Below are 27,215 nucleotides of genomic sequence, written 5' to 3' on the forward strand. Positions count from 1 at the left end.
AGTGTGAGTGGCGCTTCAAGGATGTTCTGTGCAGGCAACGGCTGCAATCACAGAATCACAGAATGTTAGGGATTGGAAGGGACCTCGAAAGATCATCTAGTCCAATCCCCCTGCCGGGGCAGGATTGCCTAGACCATATCACACAGGAACGCGTCCAGGTGGGTTTTGAATGTCTCCAGAGAAGGAGACTCCACAACCTCTCTGGGCAGCCTGTTCCAGTGTTCGGTCACCCTCACCGTAAAGAAGTTTTTCCTCATATTTAAGTGGAACCTCCTGTGTTCCAGCTTGCACCCATTGCCCCTTGTCCTGTCAAGGGATGTCACTGAGAAGAGCCTGGCTCCATCCTCATGACACTTGCCCTTTACATTTTTATAAACATTAATGAGGTCACCCCTCAGTCTCCTCCAAGCTAAAGAGACCCAGCTCCCTCAGCCTCTCCTCAGAAGGGAGATGTTCCACTCCCTTAATCATCTTCGTGGCTCTGCGCTGGAACCTTTGCTGGGACATAGCATTTATAAAGCATGAAGTGCACCTTTCAGCTTCTTCCCCAATAAAACCTCAGCCAAACCAATCTGAAATTGCAGAATTGTGCGTTCTGGGGAACAGACTGCACGAAAGTGAGGTAGGCACGTGTGGTCTCACTGCTGTACCATGGAAAGGGCTCTGCTTCCGTGTGTCTGTCAGTTCTCCTGTCCTAAAATATTAGAGTACCTGCAATGGAGCTGATTCTCATTTTTGCCAGAAATGGAGTTGGAGCTCTGCAGGACATGTTACCATATGTGTCAGGGAGCTCTGAAGGGATTCTCTGGTACCTTAAGGGTGTCCTTGAATTGTTGCTTGCATGGTGACACCTTTTACCTTTATTGCTGGCCTATGGGCTTGGAAGGAATATTCCGGGTCCAGTTTTACTTCCCGATTCCAGCCATCTTTGCCTGAGTTTATTTCAGCTTTTCTATCAAATTGACTCTCACAAACATTCCTGACAGGAGAGCAAGGACTGCGATGCAAACAGGCAGTCGTTATATAAACCACTTAAATGAGATCTCAGCCAAATTTGGCTGGTGGAAAGGAGATGTCAGATGAGGACAGGGCATTTATACACAGCAGGGGAGAAGCTACCGCTCAGGGTTTGTTGAGGATATTTACAGCTGTTTGTGAGAGGAAATGCAGCTGTGTCCATCTCCTCCTTCACTGACTTCGCTGAGACGGGGGCTGGATACCCTGTGTCACACTTTCCTGGGGGAGCAGGGCCATTGCTGCCCCTCAGCCACCGCCACACAGGGATGCAGAGCCACAGCTTCCCTCCTCCCTGCTCCATCCCCTTCAGTGGGCAAAGCTTGACTGGGAAAGCCCTGGGACAAGTCACAGTCCCTTTAGTTCGTCTGAATCCCTTCAAAGGAGCACAGCCAGGGCTTCCCTTGCCTCCTGCACGTCCTGCTCCAAGCCTGGCTTGCTGCAGAGTGTCGCAGGCCCGCGGCCGTGGCTGACGGGTGGCACAGCCGCTGCGCACAGAAGCCAGCGCTCCAGCCCCAGCTGTGGTAAAGGTTAAGCCCCAGATACGGTCACAGCCGCACTTTCCCCGGCCGGAAAGCCCGTAAATCACCGGCAGCAAGTGACAGGCTGGTGCAATCCACCAGCCGCCAAAGAGGCGGGTGCCGCCGAGGCCGAAGCGGGAAGCGCCGCTCCTCCTCCTGCTCTGCCGCCAGCCCCTACGGCCCCGGCCGCCGCCGCTCCGCCTCCGCAGTCCAGGCAGCGCCCCGCGGCAGCGCCTGCGGCGGGACGGGAACCGGCATCGCCCTCGTCCTCCCCGGAGCTCGGCGCCAGGTGCTTCGGCTTTGCGTGCGGCTGCCCGAGCACAGTGCGGGGTCCTTCTGCGCACCCCACGTTCGGTCGGGGCGGGCGGCTCGACCCGTGCCCCGGCACTGCACGGTACTGCACTGCACCGCACCGCATTGCATTGCATTGCACTGCACTGCACTGCTGCCGCACCGTGCCGTGCCGTGCCGTGCCGTGCCGCGCCGCGCCGGGCCGGGCCAGGCGGGGCGGGGCGGGGCGCGGCGACTCGCGCCGGCCGGCGACGAACGTTCCAGACATCCCCCCAGCGCTGCGGCAGCAGCGGCGGGAAGGGAGTGGGCGGGGCACGGCTGGGAGGGCGTGGCCAAACAGTGGCGGCCCGCGCGGTGCCTTCTGGGAAACGTAGTTCCTGGCCGCAGGCCAGTGGGGGGCCGGCTCGGGGATACGGACTACATTTCCCGTGGGGCCCCGCGCGGGAACGGCTACCGCAGTCCCCGCCCTCCTGCCCGCGCAGGCGCAGTGGGGACGCCGGAACCGCTATAAGGGATGTTGTTTGTCTTCACGGCCGCGCAGTGGGGAAGCCGCAGCCGAGTTAGTCGCCGGGCGGAGGTGAGCGGGGTTGCCCCGCCCGTTACCGGGGGCGGGTGCTGAGGTGGGGATGGGAGGTGACCCCTTTGTGTGGGCGAGGTGGCCGCCGCGCGGCTGAGGAGGCGGCTTTGCCGCCACGTTTCCTGTGAGGAGGCCGGTCGGGCAGTCGTCCCCCCGACCCCCCAGTGAAGAGGGCTGCGCTGTGCCCCCCTCCCGCCGAGAGCTTGGGGCCATCGCTGCCCGTCCCACCCCGGTTGGAGCTGGGGCATCCCTCCCTGAGCGGGGAGGGCCTCTCTTGTTTACGCCGGTGCGGCGGAGACATGGGGAGGGGGGCACGACTCCCCCTACGCCCCGCCGGGTCGCTTGTGGGCGGCAGGCCGGGGGAGGCTGACTCGCATCCCGGTTGCAGGAGGGATGGAGAGCGAGCGGGGGTGCAGCAGCCCCGGGATCTGATGCTCCGCATCATTCGGGCCCGGCGCTGACACATACGGCCCCGGGGGTGGGGAAGCAGCGCCGAGCTGTGCGGGGTGGGGGGGCCGGTGAGCTGGGGCTCGCTGCTGGGGGGCTGCGTTGGAGGGGACTGGTGTCAGCGATGGGGGAAGGAGGCTGTTTCTGCAGGCGGCGGCGAGGTGGCAGCCCAGTGCGCCGAGCCAAACCCGCTGATTCAGATTCTGACTAATGTGACTTAATCAGGCATCTTCCGTCGTGTTAGTTTAAGGCAAGTGACGGAATGCAATAAAGCAGAGTTATAAAACAAAGTCTTGCAGTGGGAGGTGACTTTCTCTTCGGGACTTTGATTCTCCTTCCGACCTTACAGTGCAATTCAATAGGTTGAGCGAAAGCTCAAGATATGACTCGTTCCTGTGCATGTTCATACTTAGTGATAACTCAAACCTATGGAGTAAGTGAAGAATGCTATAGGGAAGGAATATATTTTTCTCTAGAGTGCGTGTGGAATGACTAATTTTATCCTGTGATATCTCTAAAGAGATCAGTTTTGCAATACTTTGTACTGGTAAGTTGTTGGGTGTATGCACCTGTCATGGTTTAAACCATGCAACTTTAGACACTAACAAAAGATTTCAGGGATTTGATCTTCCAAGTCAAGTTTCTCAAGGTTTCAACTAAGTACTATAGTTATTACTTTAATCTGCCAGATTGCATAATAGTATTTCAGAGTTCTAAGGGAGGAAGTATGACAGCACTCTAGTGCATTGAGAATCATTGTACTATTTGGTTACCTCAGGGTATGTTTAAACTAGTTCAGGAGAAGTTCGTCTCGTGTGAGTTTCCAAAGTCACATTATTACAGTCTTACTGTAATAAAACTCTTTTACAATTGCTTTCTGATTTTATTTCAGAAACAAACTTTAAAGATAGCTGACTGAAAGAAACTGGTATGTTGGGCATAGCATATAATGAAGTGAAATTTAATTATTTTTCAGATATTTGAGGTGAAAATAAACGTGTAAACCCTGGCGTTTACAGAAGATGAAAGACATCGACATAGGAAAAGAGTACGTTATACCCAGTCCTGGGTATAGAAGTGTGAGGGAGAGAGCCGACTCTGTGCAGCATGAAGAGCAGGAAGGGTCAAAATTTCAGCATGCAAAACATAAGGTCAGTTTATTTTTTCATTGTTTGTTTTGCAGTCTATGCTTATTAAATTACATGCAGCAGCCTTTTTGCTGGGGCAGCTCTGTATAGATTCACTGCATTGAAGGTCAATAATGAATATTCCCTTTTGTGTGGAAGAGGTCATTCCAAGGAGTACTGTAGCTATCTTAGTAACAAGTCTGAGTACTTATTAAACATTTTTCACTTTTAAGTGTGGCTTTTTAGTAAAATTTGAACAAATAGACTTTTTTCTAGTATTCAGATCTTGATGTCAATCCAGGAAATGTTTTAAGCTTTTGTACTTAAGAGAATCTTTACAACCAAGTAAGAGCTCAGCACCAATCATGCACCATTCAGTGCTGGCAGCTGAAAAAAACTTAACCATGCCATGTTTTTCTTGAGGATTAATTTTCTAAAGCAGATGTCTAGCTTGCTCTAGTAGCAAGACTCTTACTTTTTCCCCTCAGATGGAAGTAATCTGTATTGAATACTGTTTCTCTTGCATCTGTATTAAACATGGTGAGGTGCAGTCATAATTAATTCTAGTTTAATTTGAGAGCTGGATCTTGAAATAGCCACTGGCTTAGAGCTTGCATATCATTGTTGTGAGCTTCTGATTTTTAGAGCTTGTTCTTACCAAAAAGAGTGCATATACCAAGTGCTATAAGGCAAAAAAAATGCTCAAATAGTGGTAAAAAATATGATCTGAAACTAGTAACTTGTGCCAGTTGAAGGTTAAAAATATTAGCTGCTCTGAATGCTAGCACTGAAATATTTTTCTTGCATGTCCTGTTCTTAACCTTTCCTAAAAGACTAATGTAGAACTTTCTGAAGCCAAACAAAGTTGATACTGCTTATGTCTGATCTTTTCAATGACAAGGTGCTTGCAAATGTGTTGCTGGGCATTCTATATAGATTGCCTGTGACAGCCCTCGTGAGAGAGGGTTGGAAATAGAGGAACTCACTGTATTTGTATGGAAGAATTGTGAAGACTCTTTTAAAACGCTTGAGTTTTGCTGCATTATACTGGACACTGAGATACTATGTGCTTCAGATAAGGCTTACCTTGTTTCATTGGGGCTTAAAGGGCTTTGCCAGGTGTTTTTTATGTGTGCTAACAGTGCTGCACTGCTGTTTTTGAGATTGGAGTGATCTGCTCTGCAGCAGACTGAGTGCAGTTTGTGTTTGCAGGCCCTGCAGCTCCTGGTGTCCCCACAGGCTCTATGACTCAGCAGACTATTGCTGACAGTGTTCAGAGGAAGGTAGAGTGTCTGATTGCATTAGAGCAGGCACTGATGCAGAACTAAGAGCCCTCTGGAGTCCCAGTGCGGCTTCTTAATGGCATTTATTATGTTGATGTCACGGGCTCTCGCTATCCACTCTACACGATCCAGTAACAAATCTGCTCTGTCAAATTAGTGATGACAACAGTGATGCCATTGGTGGACAGCTTTGTTTCCTGACCAGTGGCAGTGGAGTTAAGCTGTAATCATAGCATATTATCTCTGCCCATTGGTCTGAATCATCTAATCATGTTGATGCCTAGCTTAACTTTTCAGGACAAAATCCTTACTTTACTTCTAAACCTTTCAAATGAATGAAATCAATCAAACTAGCATATTTGTTTTTTTTTTTTTCCGAAGGCTGAAAGTAAGGTAAGTCCTGCACATCTGTACAGCATGGCATTAAAATCTTTAACTTTGAGGCAGCTTCAGGTCATCTTGGCTCTGTTGCTGTAGTCTTGTTTTACCCTTCTACCCCTACCGTTTGATTTGCTGCCTATGACTGCAGGGTGGTAGACCCAGATAACTGATTGCAAAACAGGGATTCTGTAAAATTTGTGATTACTGGTGGAAGAAAATGGTTCACCCTAGTTCTTACCTAGAACTTTATCTGGTTTGGTTTCTTTGAGTAGAGGAATGAACCTAACTTATCTTGCTAATGGAATTGGCTAGTTCTGACAGGTTACTTGTTTTACTTGCTAGTTATCTTGTTCAGTATGCCAGGGTTGAGTTCATTTCTAGCTCAAACATTGGTACCCTTTTTGTTTTTCTAGCCTTATAGCTTGGATGTATACAATCCATAAACACAAACAGCTCTGAATTTGTTGTTGCATGTCAATGAGATTAAATCCTGCTTACTTGCAAAATACTGAGGTTAAGTAGAAGGAGCTTATTCATAACACCTTATCTAAGTTACAGGTTCATGTTTGTGTACCAGGTTTCTTCCTTTCTAGCTGAAACAATCTCTGGTTTCATCAGCATTCCTGGCCTTATCACTTGTTGGAATGTGTTATACTTTTGGTAACGGGGATAAGCCAAGACTTCTGTTTCATAAGGCTGAGCTTTGCCTGTTTGGTCAAGCACTTTACCTTTGCCTGTGACAAAAGGGTAGAAGCTGTAGCTCAGCTGTTAAGAAAACAGTGTTTCAAGGGGAGAGAAGGGACTGTGTCCTTCACTACTTCATCCTTTATGAAACCTGGGATTGGATCCGATAAGTTTGCTTATTGCGCACATATTGGCACAGCTGGTGACAGAACACAATGGAGGGCTGATGTGATGAGGAAGGGTAGGACCACAGCAGTTCAGATAGAGGGGGTTAAGCTGTAGTGGAACTGTGTCATTTGGACAACAGAGTCCAGTGTGCCATCAGTAGAGATTTTGGGACTCTCAAATTTCTTGTAGAAAACCTAGCTCAGGATTTGAACTAGCCTGACCAGAGCATGACAAAGCTGTAAGCACTATCTCTATTGTAAGCTGCGAGCAGATGAAGGCTGTTATTTCACCACTAACTTCAGATCTTTGTGGAATGCAGATTTGGGACTCTTTTGCAGCAGATTTATACTGTGTGAGGTAGACTTCTTGCTAACATGTTGCATAGCTACCTCATACCTCGTAGACTGAGGTAGAACTGCTTAGCTCTGTCTGAGGAGGATACAGGAACATGCTGCTTCTGGTAGTCAAGGACCACTGATTAATGGCCAGTGACAGTAACCACTTCTGGCAGGGCTATGAGTACATTTCACTGATCAATAGCATGACTCTGTTGCCTGGATTGCTGCTTCTTTATACATCCTTCTTAACTTGAAGTGGACAAGACTAGTTGATTGCTTGATCAAGATCTTTGTAGGTGAAAGACCTATTTTACTACTGAGCCAAGGTCCCAGAGCCTTTTTGTATATGTCTCCCTTTGCCTTGCATAAAGGTTTTATTCAACTTTGCTCTTCTGTCCTGAAACCTCCATGCTGGTGTTCAGGTTTCCTGCTGAAAGGGTGCTGTAATGGGTGTTCATTACAATAATAAAAAAGAACTTGCAATTCTTTCCTTCGAAGCTTAAATGCTGTTTGGTCACAGTCTGAAAAATCACTTCTTTGGAAGACGGGAGCTTTTCAAATAGGCTTCCTGGAATCATAATTGAAATCATACTGCAATGTAAGTAGGTCTAATCCAGCATTTCCTGATGCTTAGTGGGAATGTTGCTATAGAAATTTGGACCTCTGAAATAGGCTCTCTGGGACTGAAATTAAAGAAACAATTTTTATTCAGCTTGTGAATGCATATATTCACCTCATGAATAGTTTCTGCAGTGTGTTCTTATAACAATTGATTTTTAAGTCTTTGTTGGAAACCTTAATGTAGCTTACAAAATAGGGTGTTAACTACATGTTCCCAATGCATAATACCATACTAATTGGGCTTATTGTATGTGGGGGCATGACTCTTCTGAAGATAACTTCTAGGTGCACTTGCTGTCCTGAGGAGAAGGGCAGATCTCATTGTGTCCACGAAATATACTATAAAATGACAGATCAGGAAGAGAAATAACTTGTTCTCAAAGTGGTTTTGGAATAGGCTCTTCTCAAATGTAGACTTCATGTTTGTTTGATGGCACAGCAGGTGAGTGAGTATTTTGCTCCCCTACCCCATTATGTTTGCAACAACAGAAGAGGATGTAGAAGCAGCTTGTTCTCATGACGCACAATGCTTGTGGAACTCAATTCTTGAAATTTGAGTCCCTAAGTTGACAATGATAGGGCACTTCAAGCTGTAATTGGTTCCAACTGCAATGTAGTGTTCAGGGTTAGGTTCTTGCTGCTGAAGCATAATGACTGCATCTATAGCATCTGTTTTTACCTCAAGTAGAAACTGCTGCATTTCAAGACACTGAGCAGTGTGGAACTGTAGAGATTGCTTTAAACATGTAAGAAAAATGTGTTGCTAACTTTAGCTATCAGAAACCCTACTAATACTCTTGTCCTCACCTTGATCTCTTATTTTTCAGGTTTTTCTCTGACAGCTTTTGCCAAAGACAGCAGAGAATGTGATCAGAACTTGTTGGAGTTGATGTAAATCCTTCAAGCACTGATTACTTTGAAGTGATTTATCATTGGCTGTTCGATAGTCAGATCAACTCTGCCTCTCAACCTCTCTGGAGCATCTGAAGTGTCTGAACCAACTTTGCTGAACATGTTAAAAAATCGGAATGTGAATGTAGCCTGAGTACTAGTGCCTTGGCACTCCATGCTCAGAGCAGGCCTTCTAGACAGCTTAACTATAAGCTTTTAGTTGTAGCTGAAGCTGCTGGATGTCTCTGCATTTTTCCAGAAGATTCAATATTTTCATAACCAAGTAAACACAGAACTTGAGGAGTCACAGCCCAAGTAGACTCTGAGGGGCTGAAGGTGTTCTGAATTGGTCTCTACACAGAAAGATACTGCTGTATGGCTGGGTCAGATTACAGCTAGAAGCTGCAGTAGTTTGAGCTGATACCAGTGCTCACTGCATGAGAAGGTGAAACTCCAGTTGACTACTTGATCAAGATAAGTGGGAAAGTGCTAGATTCATTTTAATTGCCACCCAGCTGAGCATATCATTGGTGTTTGGCTGTGCAAGGAGAGATGTGCAAGAGTAGAGGAAATCTGGATATGTGTGTGTTCATGTACTTCTGACACTTGTAACTGCTGCCATCATGCCCTGTATGGCTATGGTTTGCAGCCTGAGGATCTCTTGTCTTTTAGTAACAGACTACACACAAGTGCAGTCCTAGATACCTTATTTTCTCAGATCATAGCTGCATAGAAGGTGAGGGAGTATTTAATTTAGGTAGCGTTGCCATAAAACGTAAAACTGACAGAGGTGCAGGTATATAACAAGAAATCTGAATTCTTACAGTAATTTCAACATAGAATTAGAATTTCAGCTTTTGCAGTGTATTCTGCTGCAGAGTCTGACTGCAAGGAGATACTTATTTCCTGGGGCTGTTACGATAAAATTGGAAACTAATGCTATTAAACTTTGTATTGTCACTTGACTCTTCTACAAAGCAGGAAAGAGAACAGTGTTTGTTCAGTGGTCTTTGGAAGCCTTATATAAAAGGCTCTGCTAGGTGAGGCATGCTATGGATCCTGCTTTGGTGTGTTCCTCCCCTGCTGTGAGAAAACCGCTGCAGTGTAAGGGCACTGGTGCAGGGATTAGGTATGATACATTCTAAATTGAACCAATTCCTACTGAGTAACAGGCAGTGGATTGGATCTGTTACAGTATCTGTAACATCAGCTCTGAAGGCTGGAAATCTAGTGCTGTAGTTGAGCAGCTGAAGTAGCAGGGAATTTAGGTGACTGGATGACTAGCCCAGTTTTGTGGACAGTGCACATAAGAGGTGTGGCATAACCTTATCATCTTAGTTGATAGGTATATATGGTATATACTGTCATAGGAGCAAAGCATGATAGAGGCTACAACTCTGATACAACTTGTGTGGTGTCTGGACACATGCAGTGTGGTAGATAGAGGTTTATTAGCACAGTATGTTTCTGAAATTGGGGTCTGGGGAATTTCTGTTTCAGAGCAATGATTTTCCTACAGTTCATTATTCTAGAGCATTTCTAATGGGTGAGCATTGACAAGTTGAAGTGCCTGTATGCTGGGGCCCTTAGACAAAGAGAAGCCACTGCTGGTACACCCAGAAGACTTCTGGGGGAAAAAGCAGCCACTGTAATGTGTCATGTTGAGAGGAGGGAGATGACAGGAAGAAGATAGTAAATGGAGCCAAGGTCTTAAATATAAAGGAAGGTTAGATATTAGGAACACATAAGCCCCCGTGCTGAAGGAGGCTAAGGTGAGCAATGCATGAAACTGAAGGACAGCATCCCTCACACCCAGTTTCAGTGACTTAACTGCCCTGACAGTGCCTAGGGTATGTGAGAATGTACCCTTGTCAAAAGCCGTAGAGAATTTTCCTGTTGTAAATTTGCTGGTACTCAACCTTTCTAACGATTGCACAGGAAGAAAGATGGAAACTCTTTTGTGTTCCTTAGTGCTTCTGCTTTTGTTTACTGTTATGCCATCCACAGATGTTTAAGGGGTGAGTAGACAGTGCAGCTCCATCAGGAGCTTGTAAAATGCCCTCAAGTTTGATTTTTTGAGCTGTTGTTCTGGTGATTCTTTCAGAAACTTATCTGAAGATCCTCAGTGTGATCAGCAGAGCTGAAACTCAGGGATAAGTTTACATAATGAACTCAAGGCAAATCTAGACAAGTGAAGTGCCTACATACTGAAGGCATGTTTTTCTCTAAATGTTAACTATTTTTACTTTTTCATGTCAAATGAAAGTAAAACTTTAAAATCTGTCAGTAGTTCTGTATCTTTGAAAACTTTGAACACAACTAGATTACATGCAGAAGCAAACATTCATGTTACTTTCTAAAGATGTATTAATTCCATGATATCCCCAAAGATATCTTGGTTACAATCATGTTCTGTTAAGTTGTTTTACCATTGAACTTCTGATACTAAAGTACTCACTAACTTGACACAAGATCCTTGACTTGGTTGCTGGTGAATGTTTTATGATGGTTCTCTATCCACTCTGAAGAAGTCATATCGTTACCTTGTCTTCCATGTATATATGTACACATTACCACCTGAGAAACGAGCATATCCATCAGCCAGTCATGTATCAAAAGTTTCCCTGAAACTTGGAGGGGGGTTAACTGTATCTGAAAAGCCTTACACTTAGTAATAGGAGGAACAAAAAGGCAAAATCTTTCACTGGGCAGAGATACTCTCTAGAGGAAAACTGATGTTCTGGCTAATTCATGGCTTCTGTTGAAACTCAGCTGCCTTCTTTAGTGCACAAACCATCTTTTGTCTAAGTCTTAGCCACATGATAAAACCTCAGATCTGGCCACTTGCCACTATTGTCTTTGACTACTGTTGGTTGCTGTTCTTTTGTCCAAAGCAGATTTGTAAATCAGCCTGCTCCTGACCAAAAGTGTGTAAGGAGCAGATTAACTGTCAGTGAAGGAAAGCTTGCAGTATCTCTTCCATTGTAGTGTATCATATTAGTGCTGGAGACATTCTGCCCTATGGCTGTCTCAAACTCAGTGTATACTTATAGGAGTTGCCAGAAGCATTTCACACAATCACAGAATCAACCAGGTTGGAAGAGACCTCAGGGATCGAGTCCAACCGCTGCCCCTACACCACCCTGTCAACTAGACCATGGCACTAAGTGCCATGCCCAGTCTTTTCTTAAGCACATTCAGAGATGGTGACTCCACCACCTCCCTGGGTAGCCCATTCCAATGTCTAATAACCCTTTCTGTAAAGAAATTCTTCCTGATGTCCAACCTGAACCTCCCCTGGCAAAGCTTGAGGCTGTGCCCTCTTGTCCTATCGCTAGTTGCCCGGGAGAAGAGGCCAACTCCCACTTCACTACAACCTCCCTTCAGGTAGGTGTAGACTGCAATAAGGTCACCTCGGAGCCTCCTCTTCTCCAGGCTAAACAACCCCAGCTCCCTCAGCCGTTCCTCGTAGGTCAGACCCTCCAGACCCTTCACCAGCTTGGTCGCCCTCCTCTGGACTCGCTCCAACACCTCAACATCTTTCTTGAAGTGCGGGGCCCGGAACTGAACACAGTACTCAAGATGCGGCCTCACCAGTGCCGAGTACAGAGGGACGATCACTTCCCTAGACCGGCTGGCTACACTATTCCTAATAGAGGCCAGGATGCCATTGGCCTTCTTGGCCACCTGAGCACACTGCTGGCTCATGTTTAGCCGGCTGTCGATCAGCACCCCTAGGTCTCTTTCCACCGGGCTGCTTTCTAACCACTCTTCCCCCAGCCTGTAGAGCTGCATGGGGTTGTTGTGGCCGAAGTGTAAGACCCGGCACTTGTTCTTGTTGAACCTCATGCCGTTGGTCTCGGCCCATCTATCTAACCTGTCCAAATCCCTCTGAAGGGCCTTCCTACCCTCCAGCAGATCGACATTTAATGGATCTATTCCAAACTACTGGAGAACTTACCTTGAAATGAGTCAAAACTTAGGTGCAGGGAGTTCTGGTACCTGGAGACATAGAGATGGTTATTAGTTTTTGAACATTCATATCCAGGTGCTAAGGAATAGTCAGTTGTGGTCTGAACTGCATAGTGTGAACAGGCTGTTCCACAAACAAAATTTGTATTTCAGTCCTTTTTGAGGACTAAGGTTAAAGGATTTCAAAGTCAACATGTTTGAAGCCCTGAGGTGTTTACTTTGAGTTTACTAGTAGTTCATTTGCCACTTGAGTGGGATGCCCCTTGCTTTTGGAACTGTGTTAGTACAGGAAGGTGAGTTGCATAAAAGGCTGTTGTGTTAGGCTTGGTGAATGCTGTGGTGTGAAGGCTTCTGATGCCATTCACTGGTGGTTCCACTCCACAGAAGTTTGAGATTTAAAGACTCCCTGGATGCTCCTTGGTGTTGTGCTAAATTGACCTGCATAGCTTCTGTTGTGACCTAGCTTAGGCATGGCTTGAGTAAAGGATAGTACTGGAAAAACACCTCCAGCATATGGCAGGCTGTCTACATGTGGCTCAGGATAGTAGAGCTTACCTGAGCAAGTCAGAAGCCACATCCTCAGCCTATGCTGTGCTAGTTTGATCTGCTTAGTGAGGAGTTAGTTTCCCAGCTTTGTGGTCAGAGCACATGTAGGGTGCTAATGCTGTAGGGCAACTTACAGTGAAGACTGATCACTATTTCTAATTCCACAGGAGTCTGCTATTACTGTACCATTAGCATGTGTGAGCTATGTAGCTCCAGTGCTGGATGATCAGTGTACAGCCTCAGCTCTGAATGAATCCTATATTCTTTGATTACCAGATCATGAATACTAGTTTTAATGCAAAACAAAAGACATGGATTCATGTATACCAGAAGCCTAAGTAGGTGCACAGCTGCTAATTGGATGCATACACAGCAGCTCTGTTGGAAAATCCTAAAATGAACACTACATGCCAAACTGTTTCCTGGATTGCAAGGCTAAGTGGATTTGCCAGGGGAGAGTTTAGAACATCTTACCTCAATGCTAATGCTTGCTAATTCAAGGGCAAGGTCAAATAAATGAAGTTCCTGGAAGAAAATGATATACCTGTCCTCAGCAAGGACTCTGTGTCAAGTAAAAGTGCTCAATATATGTGGCTAAAATATTCAGGCTCATCACAAACATACATACCCTGATCTTGTTTGGCTACAGAGCTCTGATATCAGTGCCAAGCACTACTGGGAGACTTCTGCTCTAATCTGAGGATGCATAAACAGGCTAGCTTTGAAACTGTTACCGGAAAATAGTAACGAAGAAAACTCTCCAAACCAAATGATAGTTTAGAAAGCTGGAATTGGTTTATTGCAGCGCTGGGTGCGTGGGGGATCTCTCCTCCTAGCATGCACACCTAAGAACAAAAGCTTGCTCCTTATATACATAATCCCAAGAAAATCCCATGCATTCCAAAAAAAAACTTATGCATAATACGTTATGTAATGCATTACGTAATGTCTTTACGCATGCGTACTAAATTGGGGAAGGGGTCTTGGGTGGTTTCGGGGGGTCGCTGGTGGTCGCAATTCCCCTTTAATCGTGCTTGTGCGCAAGCGTGGTTGAGGCCTTCTTGTTTACAAGTACATGTGTTCCCAAGAAGAAGATAGCGTTTTGGATTTATATCTCCTCTGACACAAGAGTTTATGAATCAAATTAATTTAGACATCACAAAGTTGTTCTTTGCAGTTTTGTTTTGTCTTTTGACCTTATATAATTAGCAGAGACCTTTGTTTTTCTAGAACTAAGCGTAAACAGCATGAATCTTTGTTTACTAGAACCTTGTTATCAATCCCATAAACAAACTCTATCTACAAAACATGTAGATACTTCAGAACTTATTCTTATTATTCTCTATTATTCTTAGCTAAAAGGGAAATTATTGACAGGAAAGTTTGTTCTGTATAAAGGTAACACAGAGGAAGCCTTTAGAGCCTACTCTGAGGCCTACTCTTGCTAAACCATTGCTGAACCGAACCGTCTGGTATCAAAACCATTACTCAAATGCTAATTCAACTCCTGCTAATGCTAGCCCAGAAGAGCAACTGCAGAGGTCTTGTGTAATGAAGTCACATGTAACAGTGTGTTAGAGTGAATGACTGGACTTCAAGCTGTTGAATCTCTGAACTCTTGTGACAAGTCAGAGCACACTTCTGAACAGCTAGTTCTCTTTTCACTTAAGAGAAATATGGCACAGCTGCACTTAGTCCTGCATTTGGATATATGATTGGTGCTGTAAAGAGCTGTTCTTCCCTGTAGCAGAAGCTGCAAAGGCAGCAGAGACATGAGCTTTCATTTATACTCCACTTGTCAGGAGGTGGAAGAAAATGGAGGCTGTAACTTCCTGACTTGGTTCACTGCAGCAGTTCTGGAAGCTGTAACCATATTTTCTAGGCACCTAAAGCTATCTGGTGGTCTCATCTTGGTGCTGTGTGAATTCAGCTATGCTGTCTGTACTTTGCAGTCAATGTATGCAGGTGTCTAAAGGGTCAATGCCTTGTTTCTCACACCCATTGTCTGTGATCTAGCCCAGTGCCTGCTCCTTGCTGCCTGTCCTTCAGGGAGACAGCCGGTATGTGCGGATGATACACCAAACTAGTCTTAAATAGGCTCATGTTCTAATCAGGCAGGGTATTATAAAGCATTCCAACTACAGAGTATGCTTGGAGTCTGATGCTGCAAATCTCCCCATTAATACTTATGTAGATTGTGTGCTGCATCCAATCCAGTGAAAGGAGAAGAGGAAAATTGCCTTATTGGCATGTAAAGTTCATAGAGCACTTGCTGCTTCACCAAGCAACAGCAGATTTGACAATGTTTGGACCTGCAAACCTACGTAATTTTTAGGTGCTTCTGGGTTTGGTGACTTCCAGAAGTCTGGACAACAGTGCTTTAGGGGTTGCCTGTGCTACCTGCAAAAGCACTGTATAAAACCCCTAACTACTTTCAAGTGGGGCTGTGCTTGGAAAGACTCAGAGGAATTTCTGTGAAGAAGGATGTAATTACAACTTCGGAGTATCTCTTCCTAGACTCTTGTTATCCTTAAGGTAACTAGAACAGTTGATGCTGTTCTTACCCAGCCCATACAAACTAATAACTAACCTTGTTTTGAAACATCGGTCCTTTAATAATGAAGTCTCTTAAATATTTTAAAATTGCGGTTCATCCCAGAAGTGTAATATGGAGAATGCTTTAAGCACTGAGCAGAACTGGTGATCATAAAACTCTCCTTCTCCCCACATGCCTGCCTAGTCCTGAGCTCTGTTGTGCTGGTCTGTTTGTTTTCCATTTGCCTCTCCTTACTGGGAACTTGACCGAAGGAGTGAGGAGGCCTGCTGAGCTCTGCCTTTCTAAATGCAAGAGGTGGGAGTTCCTGTTCTGCAACATTGCCAAGTCACAGTTCTTTACTACTTAAATAAAACAATTTTAACTTTATGTAATAGTACATTAACCACAGTAGCTTTTGTATTCTATATCACCTGCAAGGATTGTTAAAAGAAGCCTTTATATGTCTGCTTTAGTTTCCTGTCAGGTAGCAGTAGGACCAGAAGAGATTCAGCTTCTTCCCTGCAGTGATCTGAGCCCTGGAAGATGTTCTGCCTTATGGAAGAGGAGACAATAGTTGTTTGGTGGGTGGGGTTTGGGTCATATGTTGACTGCATACACATCACATTATTTCTCTGCAAGATGAGTAAGGGATAGAAAAATCTGTTTTGCTTGGCCTTCAGGCTTGTCTGGTTTTGCTATTACCTGATGTTACAGTTGTCAAACCAATAAATTGCTACCTTCTCTGTTAAATCTGAGACTGCCTGTGTGAAAGACTAGGATCTCACTGTTTTTTTGTTTGTGGGTTGTTTTTTCCTTCCTATGTACAACACAGCTGCCTCCTTTCTCTTCACCTGTTCCCCATCCTCAGAGATAAATGCCCATGTTGGCTGCTTAGCAGGTTTTCAGAAGTGTCCTATTTCATATATTTGAGTTTGCTTGCCTTTCTGCGTAATGTTCCTGAAGCTCCTGTTGCTTCCTACAGAACTCTGTCTTGCTTACCTTTGACATCAGGTATATTTGACAGCTTTCTAGCTTGGCTCCTAAATTTTCTATATTTTCCCAGCCTTCTCACATGACCTTGGTATGTGGATTGTGAATTTGGTATTGCAGTCTCTAATTTAATGAGCAAATCTTTTTCCTTGCCATTAAACAACTTATTTTCCTCACCTCACTCAGACTTTCTGTCATGTTTCTTGAGCCAACCATGTCATATTTCTGGCTTTCGCATTACCTTATGTGCTTACCCATTGCTGTGACGATTTGTTGGACAAGGAGATCATGATAACAGGTTCTGGTAGGGTTTTGTTGCTCTCTCAAGTTGCAGAAAGTCAGAGTGGGCAGGTGTGCTCTGTGGTAGCAGCACCAGCCATGCTTCTCTTTCTCTGCTTGTTTGTGAGCTCACTGTGGAGGTTAAAGAACAAGATCATGTGTGTAGTGATGCCTCCTCAGTAGTCTCCATACTATTGGGGATTTCTCTAAGGATTAAAAGTTTTTCTTCATCTGTTAGTTTTCCCAGTCATCTGTTGATTCATATCAGCCTGCACCTAGGTGTGCCACAGCTTCACCAAATGTGGAGTGCAGAACCATTACCCTCTGTTAGGAGCTGCCCGTGGCTTCAGAAACTTTTTTTGGAATACACCAGCTATTAATAAGATGTTGAGTAAATGATTACTGTTGCCCTCTGTCATGTATTTAATGAGCCATGATATGTGTATCCTACATGAGTTTAATTCTTCCATTTTTAGTCTGTTTATACATTTGAACTTTACAGCACCCTATGACAGAGTTCTACATTTAAGTATGTCTTGTGTGAAAAACATCAATGTCACTGAGTGTCCCCAGTTCTTTTGTTGTAAGAACAGTTGGTGATCATTCCTTAGTTCTTCATGCCATTCATGACTTTATGGTCCTCTCAAATACCTGTACTTTATTCCTCTCTTCTATCCAGCTGAAAAGTCTTATATTTATGCTTGTGTGGAAGCTGTTCCAATCCCAACTGTTCTCACTGCTCACAGCAAGTAATTTTAAGTGTAATACCCTTTTTGAACTGAAGTGACAGGGAGCTGACTCTGGTGTTCAAAAAGAAGGTAAACCCTAGTTTTTTTAACTGGTGTGGTAATATTTCCTGCTTTATTCTTTGTGTCTTTTGTAACAATTCTTCATTGTCTTTTGGCCTTTTTGATGATGCTGAGTAGTGAGCTGCTGTTTTTCAAGAAATGTCTGAATGATTCCCCCCTGCTCTGGTTAGTGTTATCTGATCTAGGCTTGTTTTGTTTCTGTGAGCATTTCTTTAGAGTTATCAACACCGTGTTGTATCACCCGGTTCATTGCTTGTATTGGTATATTAATAACTTGCTGAATTAGAAAAAGTGCTGTCTGATTTCTGTTGGATAGCGCAGCCATGATTTATTAGACATTTCTTTCAAGAGCAGTTCTCGAGCCTGTTATATCACATTGCTAATGACTTCTTCAAGGTTTTAGTTTCCAAGGAAATTGTACATGCATGCAGGCAATCAGGATATTGCCAGCTGATGAACACCTGAAAAAATAGTAGGGATTCAAACACCTAAATTAACAGTGTTGGGGCTGTTGCTAGTTTTTGTACTTCATTCTTTTTCTCTAGAAATGCATTGTAGAACTGCTTAGGAGTCTGATTTCTTCCTGATAAACTCTATGATTTGAAGATTTTCCAAAGTGACACAGAACTGCATGGCCTTTCTTAGAATATTAATTGTACAGTAGTGTGATGCATTTGTTTTCTGATAGTCGTACGTGTGGGATTTTGACAGCATTGCCAAGATGGAGGTGAGCAATGTTCTTGACTAGGGGTTTGCACGTGTACTTGCCTATATGGCAAGACATTATAAAGGCCTTTCAAAGGCAGTGCCCTAGTCTTTTATCAATGCCTCTTTTCCACCTGGCTGAGGGAATTCTGTTGAGCAGCTCTGGAGAGTTTAAATTTATTTTCACAGGGAGTGTTTAAGAACATAATCTTTGGACTGGCCTAAAAATACAGTATCTTGCAATTGTGCTTTCTTATTAAAAAGCTATTCTTGCTTCTAAGTGGTGAAAATCTTCTTTTATTGCTGACAAATACAGTGTTTTTTGTTTTGGAAGGCTTTTTTTTTTTAACTTACAGGCACTTTTTGTGCACTCTGAAAAACAATGATTCTGCAAATAGCCTGTGGCATCACTTACAAACAAGCATGTTATCAGCAGTAGGGTGTTTGGGCAGTTCTGCCTGGGGCTCTTGCAAAGGATGACATAGCAAACTAGCTATGAATTCCTCTGCTGTAACAAGAAAAGCAGTGGTGCAGAACTTTTCCCCACTAGTGAGTCCTTTGAGAAATCTTTGGCAAGTCCTTTATTAATAATTGGGTAGATTTAGTAAGGCGGTATTGCCCTTAATGAGTCAGTAATTTAATATAGTTTGAGAAGTCCTTTAATTCAGATTTCAAGTGTTGCATTATTTTTCAGTCACTCCATGTGTCATAATGTTGTAATGTTCTTTTGTTTTCTTATTACTTTGCGTCTTTTCTTTTGTAAATCATAGCTTTAGGTTTAGTGAATAAGTTTTTTTGAGATCAGGACCATGGATTGTTGACAACATGCTTAGGCACTGAAGTACTTTAGTTAAATAAATGAAGGACAGATTTATGTTATTATCAATTTCCTGTTCTTGTCCTTCGTATGAGTGGAAGCTAAGTGTCTTAATGTGCTAACATGCTTACATGTTAATGTAGTACAGAAAAAGTCTCTGATAAATGGTGGCATTTCTGACAAAAATTACATGATGCGAAGCTAGGAACCAAGTGCTTCCTATTGATATGCATTTAGTGCTTTGCAGATACTGTGTTTTTAGGAGGCTACAAGGCACTCACAGTTGCTGTTTTCAAAGAAATAAAATAACTTTGCTCTGGTAAGGCAACTAATAAGCGTAAACATAGTATCTCTGCAACAGCCAGGAAGATTTTTACCTTTTCCACAAAGTAGCTCTATTTCAAGAAAACTAGAATACAGAAAGGTAACATGGAACTTCAATAACCGGTCCATTAAGTTAGCAGAAAGAGTAGTGAGCCCTCTGCGAGTATAGATAGCAAGCTAATCTCTTCAGATAGTTTTGCCCCATCTAGCTTCTGATCAAAAGGTTTGTTTGAACTGTGCAACATTTTGATCACTTCATATCATTGCTGTTTCCTTTCTCCTCTTAGATTAGCATTTAGGTCTGCCTTTCACTAGGGCTGTGGAAAAACTCCCCTGAGATAAGGTTTGCCTTTTACGTGTTTGTTAATAACGTTGCTGAGCCATTGAGAAGTGTGGCTGGGAGCAGAGGAAATTGTCATCTTTGTTCCCTTTCCGGAAAAAAGAGAAAAAGCAGGAAACATGATAAAAGAAAGTACAGTTCTGCTTAATGCATATTCGGTTTTTGATCTAATCCAAGGTATTTTTGAGCAAGGGACTTGAGTAGTACTCCAAAAATAATTTGAATTTTCTGTGGAGAAGAATATCTAAATTACGCTAAGAGGGTGTAAATTCATCCAGAATGTATGTCTTAATTTCACTGCATAAGCCAGTCATTGATTTCCTGAACTGAAGTCATAGGTACTTGGTTTTGTAATTTTTCTCTATTGTATTTCCTGTGGCAGGATGCAAGATTAGTCTGGTCTATCCATTTATCCTTTGAATGCACAGGCACAATACTGGTGTTAATTTATGTTTTACAAATGCAGCAATCTAATTCAGTTCTAGGATGTGTGCCTTCCCTGTCTTTGCTGCCAGGCTGAAGCCTGTCCTCTGAGGCATTTAAATGACAGTGATTGCTGTTGCGCGATAATTTACAGAAGAAAGAGGTGCGAAGTTGCTGGAGTCAGGAGTCATGGACTTTAAACATAGTTTTGAACTCTGACTCTGCTGTCTGTCTTGTAAAAGCAGATTGAATGCCAGGATGCCTTGGAAGCGGCTGCTCGGGCAGAGGGCCTGCCACTGGACACCTCCGTGCATTCCCAGCTGAGAATGCTGGACGAAGAGCATTACAAGGGCAAATACCACCATGGCCTGAATGTGCTGAAACCCATACGGACTACTTCCAAGTAAGTCTTTAGGCCACAAAAGAACTGATACAGCATTTGCTTTTCAAGCCAGTCACAAAGTGGGATTGCAGCTGTAGGTCTGCTGACTAATACTGAAAACATCAGAATTTGTTTAGCAAGTATCACTGGCATGGGCCATTTGGTCCTCTGAGTACTTTCAATAAGAGGAGTCTTTGTTTTTCTCAGGGATTTACAATTCTGTTTCCTTTTTCATTTGTTTGTGATTTTTTTCTTTTAGACACCAGCACCCTGTTGATAATGCTGGGCTTTTCTCCTGCATGACCTTCTCCTGGCTCACTCCGTTGGCCCACAGAGCATACAAGAAAGGGGAATTGTTTATGGATGATGTATGGTCTTTATCAAGGCATGAGTCTTCAGATGTCAATTGTAGAAGGTAGAGACATCTTGTTCCTTATTATTTTCTTGTTTCTTTTTTTTTTAATACATTAGTTCACAGGCAGTGATACAGTATTGCCCTAGAAAAACAACACTGACATTTTGTTCTGCCTTTCTCAGAATAGTGGCATTTAGTTTCATCCTTCATAGACCACTTCTTCCTGCTGCACAGTTTCTGTACTCTTGCCGGTTTCAGTGAACTTAGAGGATTCTGTCTCCAGGAGTGTTTTGCAATTGTTTTTCTGATTTTGCTTGTCTTTATTTTTTATTAAAACAAAGTTCTTTCTCAAGGCTACACTGAAAAAAATCTTGTGCGGAAATAATGAAAAGTTAATAGTGACAGTAGCAAAGTGATTTGAATATGGGTCAGATCTTGTGATCAGGCTAACCTTTTATGGCTAATGAGAATTTTTCTCAGGTTTTCAGTCCACAATTCTTCTGTCAGATCAGCAAGGAAAGACTGTGACAGGTCAGTGTATTAAGATTGCCAAAGAGACTCCAGGCAAAGCAAAAAGCATTGTGTTTTTCAACCCTCTGTTCTGTAGAAGTAACACAACATAGATATTTCAAGATGCAGATATTTCTCTTTACCTCACAGAATGTGCCATGTATTTATTTCTCTTGATATCTAGTAATTTTTGTTGCTCTGAGCTAGGAAGTGCTTGGAATTTTCACAAAGAAGTACCTATGAGATTGTACCTTCTCTCATGGTGAAAAATTTATAATGCAAGGCTTTTGTTTTTATTAGGCTGGAGAGACTGTGGCAGGAAGAACTGAAAGAAAGCGGGCCTGATGATGCTTCTCTCCGGAGGGTTGGGTGGATTTTCTGCCGCACCAGGCTCATCATTTCCATAGTGTGTCTGATGATCACGCAGCTCGCGGGTTTTAGTGGACCAGTAAGTAATATCCATCCTTTTTTTAACAACCCCAGAGGGCTCCATCTCATGGCCAACTGTAAAATGTTAAGGTTTCATTGCAGAATCACTTAAATGTTTTGACTAGCTAGAATTTTTGGGACAAAATTCTAGAGTGATTCAATAATCCAAGATAGGTTTCCTACAGCTGGTGGATCAGTTGCTGAACACCGAGGCAAGTTCTTGGAGAAGGGAGGGGGAGTTTGGGTATCTTGGGAGAAATGCACACTTGGTTTTTCTCTTTGATTTTGAGTATAGTTTAAAGTTCTTCCTTAACTGGTATGTGGTCTTTTTGCATAAAATTCTTATGTGCATGTCATTCAATTGTTTTCTTTTTCTTTTTGCAATTCTGTAAATTTATCTTGGAATAAAATTGAGTCTGGTAAAACACTGATCTTAGATTATTGGCATTAATAGCACAGTCTTCAAGAAGTGGAATGAAACAATTTTATTAGAGCACTACTTAAAAACTAATGTGAGCAGGTCTCAAGAAGTCTGTGGGTATAGTCTTTACTGATCCTACAGAGAATGGTCAGACAGGTTTCATGTAGAAGTGTTAGAGTACATTATTGCCTCTAGGAGCTGCTGCTGTTTGTTGCTATGGGTTGTAATGAAGATAACGACATACGGGACTTGACGTTCACACCATTTTTTGTCACCTGTTTGTTGCACGTGCTGTGCAGATTTACAGTTGAAATTTTGACTAAATTTATTCTCTACACATTTCCCTTGAGGAGTAGGAGCAGTATTACTGCTAGTAGTACACGTTTCAGTGTGCTGGTAAGCTGAAGGTTCATTTCTTGGGTAAGTACACTTGGGTGCACTGTTAGGTGAAATGTCTTTTTAAAATGTTTTCCTGCTTTTAAATGTCTTATCAAAATGATGTTCTGCTTTTTAAGCCTTTTTAAAGTTTGCCTTGTTTCATGTAATATGAATAACAATAAATGTTTCTGTGATATGTTTTCTTGGTAATAATTTATAGTAGCTTGTCTTATAAAATAGACGAACATAATTTCATAATTAACAATAAATCCTGATTAAGGTTTTAACAGCACTAGCTTTCCCCAAGAAGAGCTTCTGTCATTGTTTCACTACAGGGCTTTAGTAGCTGCTTTTACCTTTAGCAAAGAACTTGCAGCAGGGTTGCCCCTAATTTCTGTAGTGTAATTTTCTCAATTTGTCTCAGCCGAACTGATGAATGAGAGAGAGCGGGAGGGGAGGGGAAGGAGAAAAACAAACCAACTTGACTAAGCTGGGGACTACCGCTGCAATTGATGCTTGATTTGGGTAATTTAAAATTCTATAGACATTTGCCCATTTACAGGCAACCTTATTCATTTCTCTGAATAAGGAACAATTCCCTTTTGGTTCCATCATTTGGCATGAAAAATAAGTCTTTACCATCCCTCCTCCCTGTTTTTAAAAATGGCATACCTCATAGATATGCCTGTGCTGTCTCCTCAGAAGTATCAGTGCTTTCTTGTATTGTTACAGCCTTTCAGTCACCTAAAGGTGAAAAGGGAAATCAGGAAAAGCACTTGACTTGACCTCATGTATTGGTGAACTTTATAAAAATGGAGTTAAACACTATATTGAACTTCAAAAATTCCAATTGAATGTCTATGACCTTGAAATGCCAGCCAACAGCTGTGGCTTTGCTAATGAGCATTGTGATAGTTATAACTGGAATGGGTTGTTGCAGACTTCCTGTGTGAGTTTGTTTTTATATCTGGCAGATCCTTCAAGGATCTACCTTTTTTTTTTTTTTTTTTTTTTTTTTAATTTTTATAAATTCTTTATCTGGCACAGTAACCAAACCTGTAACCTGGTGAGACAGCTGCATGTGTCAGAGTGCCTTGTAATAACCATCAGAATGTACTAGTATAGGTGAGATATTATTTATGTTCAGTGAATATTTGCTGCCATTTGATCAGCTACCAAAACTTTCAAGTTCATGTTGAGGAGCAAAGAATTTTTTTGATTACTAAACATAATCAGTTTAACTCCAGGTCTGAACAATGTACCTGTTTGCAACTGTTCAGAGCTATTCTTCCTGTTTGGGAGATGGGGAAACTTGCTATCTTAGTGGAGTACAGCTTGACAGTTTGGTCAGTTATTGGAGGGGGGAGTGGTAAGCTATTGGAGGTAAGTTTCCCAATTTCCCAGTTGGCTCCAGTTGCAGCCTGCCCTGTGCTGTCGCACGCTGGCTGCAGCAGGGACGCTGGCACTGCAGTGGGACCAGTGACAGAAGCTGTTCTTTAGAATTTTCAGGATGGCTGTTTTCTGCGTCAGAATGAGACAGTCCTGCTGGGCAGAGCCAACGCCAAGAGCAAAGGTAAGGTAATGTTTATTCAATGGGAATGCTTAAGACAGCCAAGCAGGTAGTACCAACTACTACGGTAATAGTCACAGGAGTTCCTTTTTCCCCATTAGCTTGAGTTTTAGGTTTTTGTACTGTAACTTTCTTGTTTTGTAAATAACTTTATGCTGGATTATTGTCATTAAACTAGTTTGAATTCAAATAGTATGCGTTCAGATGTAAATGTTAATTCTGTTTGACTTTTTTCCCCTCCCTTATCAAAATTCTTTAATCTGCTGTTTCTTCTTTTCTTTCTTCCGGAAAAAAATATGAGGGTATAATGTAAGCTGGTCTCTATTTCATCATGGGAGATGCTGAATCTCTAAAATAGTGCTGAAAAATTGCACTAAAAAGTTTTGGGAGGAATGAGACCCCAGGAAACATCTGCTATCTTTATACATCCTCTCTTGGAGACTTTCAGCAATGCTGTGGTGTGCGAGAAAATGCTTGCAGTCTGCGACCATGCTGAGTTACAGCTCGTGAGGAAAAAGGGGGATTTTCACCCCAATTGCTCAGTGACTGGGTTGCATGTGTTGGATTGAATACTGGAAAAAGTCAGTAATCTCCTTAGTAACTGCAAACAAACTGTATGCAGTTGTGGTCCAAACAGTCAAGGTAAAACTAAATCCAAGTAAGGAGAAAGTTGGAATGCAATAGATCTGTGAATGTGAGCTCCTCACATTTGTTCAGGAATCGGTGTGTAAATTTTCTCAGTGGCCATTCTAGAACCTGATGGACATCTGTCTTGAATTCACACCTGTGAAAAAGAAAGAGCAAAATTATTTACAGCATGTTTCCTTGGTTCTGACGTGCAGAATTGTTTTCCTCAGAACAGATGAATTTGATCTCCATTTTTTTTTGTTATTTGGTGCTGGGCTATAGCTACCAATACCTTTGCTGAAGTAGTGGGGTTTTGGTTTTTTCCTCTCTTCAAACTATACAGAACTCTTATTTGCAAAACCTGATTTAGCCAAGAGGACTTCAACAGACTATGATGTGAAAGGCTTCTCTAATATTTTCTTTGGCTTCAGATTTTTTTTGTTGCTTTTTACTGCAGGCAAAGGTAATTCTCTGCTCTGTACTAGCATATCAAAAGCACCAGTATCTTAAAGCATCATTTGTTGAAAAGCTCCCTAGGAAATCTTTTGCTGTCTGTGAAGCCTTACTGCAGGATACTTTTTAAACCAGATTTCAGAATTTGTGCAGCCTCAGAAGCCTCCTCTGTTGGCACCTGCAAGTTTGACTTCTTTTGGACTTCATGTGCAAACACTGTTCTGTTTTTGTATCTTTATAATTTTGTGTGTAGTTTCAAATCAAGTTTATGTTAGAGGCTAAGACTGACTGTTAGATATTAGCCGTTTTTAATTATCCTGTATGTGCAGACTGTATGTTTATACAATGCTATATCTGTTGTACAGTGTTTTTGAAATGTTACCATTTAAGATGGCACTTTATTTCAAATAAAAGCCTGTTGTTTCGCAGTCAATAGTATTTAATATTGCTGGTGATTGTGAGTTTTATGATGTTATATTGTGCTGTTGGACCACAAAGAGCTGGAGGTGGGAATCGGTGGTTCTGGGGGCTGTCCTCTTTCTGCAGGTGATGTTTGAAATGTGATTCCTGAGGTAAAGTGTTTATGTTTTTGGGGGGAGAGGGAATGGGGAGGGATTGAATGGTTAATTTTTTGTCTTTTTTTTTTTTTTTTTTCCTCCCCGGTCCCCTATGATTTGTGGTATTGCGTACCTTGTGCTTTCTGCTTGTTTTTTTCTTTACTATTAAACTGCTGATGTTTATTTCCAGGAATGTTTTGCAAATGTCCTTCTCACTCTTCCCCTCTACAACTGTAGGTACATTGTTCCTTTTTATCAAATAAGCACGTTTGAAGCAAACCAAAGATAAAATAAAAAAGGTCTTAATGTCATGTAAAGGAATGTTTCTTAATGTGCGCAGATGTATAAGTAGTGACTATATTTTAAAACTCTTCTATATGATAATGCATTGCTTTCAGCTAACTGACAGATTTATGTTAAGTTAGAAGACACGGAGGATTAGAAGCGTGCTGCGAGGAATATGGTTCCAAATTAAACTCTCTGCTTACTAAATTTGACTCAGTGCTTGGCTCTCAGCAGGGCTTTGTGTTGCAGTACTCCTTGTATTGACACCTTTTACTTCTAGAAAGAAGATGCTTTCTATTTCAAACAGCTTTTTTTAAAAGCAAAGTAGCCTACTTATTTCTAACTTAACATAAAGTTGTTGCATGGTCTTCTGGGGTGATGGGGTGTTCATGCAAGCTTGCATTTCTTCCTGTAGGCGTTTGTTGTGAAACATCTTTTGGAGTATACCCAGCAGAGTGAGTCCAACCTGCAGTACAGCTTGTTTTTAGTTTTTGGCATCTTTATGACGGAAATAGTGCGATCTTGGTCCCTTGCGCTAACCTGGGCTTTGAATTACCGCACGGGGGTTAGACTGCGTGGAGCTATCTTGACAATGGCATTTAAGAAAATTCTTAAGCTGAAGAACATCAAGGAGAAGTCTCTTGGAGAGGTAAGCTGCAGCATCGTCTGGGAATTGCGGTGTGAAAAGGGATATGCAATATATTCCTTTGAGAATGAGCTGTGCCTTAAATCTAAATAATGTTATGTGTATTTTTCAGCTCATAAATGTATGTTCCAATGATGGTCAAAGGATGTTTGAAGCTGCAGCAGTTGGCAGTTTGTTGGCTGGAGGCCCTATTGTGGCAATCTTAGGAATGGTTTATAATGTGATTATTCTGGGTCCAACAGGCTTCTTGGGCTCTGCTGTCTTCATCCTTTTCTACCCAGCAATGGTGAGTTGGAAAGAGTTAAGACTTGCTTCAGTTTTATTAGGTCAGACATACGTATAGTTCTGAATAGAAGGTGTTGAAATGTGCTAGATTTAGCCTGTCTATGGCACTGCATGTTGTTGAAGGTGTTTCTAAAGATGGTGTATGAAGCAGAAATTGGAAACAGGAAACTCAAAATGATAAAGAAAATTAGAAAATGGAAATAGGAAAGCTGACAGATTTGACTGAAATAAAT

General features: G+C 42.6%; 1 protein-coding gene across 4 annotated transcripts in view; it reads left to right on the forward strand.

Moving 5' to 3' along the window:
* The first annotated feature begins 2,315 nt into the window (after positions 1-2,315).
* Positions 2,316-27,215, forward strand: part of ABCC5 (ATP binding cassette subfamily C member 5) — a 73,650-nt gene continuing 48,750 nt past the window's right edge. For all 4 annotated transcript variants that reach the window (XM_068406830.1, XM_068406826.1, XM_068406827.1 and 1 more), the window contains exons 1-7: positions 2,316-2,403; positions 3,827-4,001; positions 20,330-20,487; positions 20,726-20,881; positions 21,632-21,779; positions 26,467-26,700; positions 26,810-26,983. In XM_068406830.1, the coding sequence (XP_068262931.1) occupies positions 3,873-4,001; positions 20,330-20,487; positions 20,726-20,881; positions 21,632-21,779; positions 26,467-26,700; positions 26,810-26,983 (999 nt within the window). In that variant the 5' untranslated portion in view covers positions 2,316-2,403; positions 3,827-3,872. The remainder of the gene's footprint in view (positions 2,404-3,826; positions 4,002-20,329; positions 20,488-20,725; positions 20,882-21,631; positions 21,780-26,466; positions 26,701-26,809; positions 26,984-27,215) is intronic.

Source organism: Nyctibius grandis, chromosome 8 (assembly GCF_013368605.1).
Source record: "Nyctibius grandis isolate bNycGra1 chromosome 8, bNycGra1.pri, whole genome shotgun sequence".
In the NCBI taxonomy this organism is placed as follows: Eukaryota; Metazoa; Chordata; class Aves; order Nyctibiiformes; family Nyctibiidae; genus Nyctibius; species Nyctibius grandis.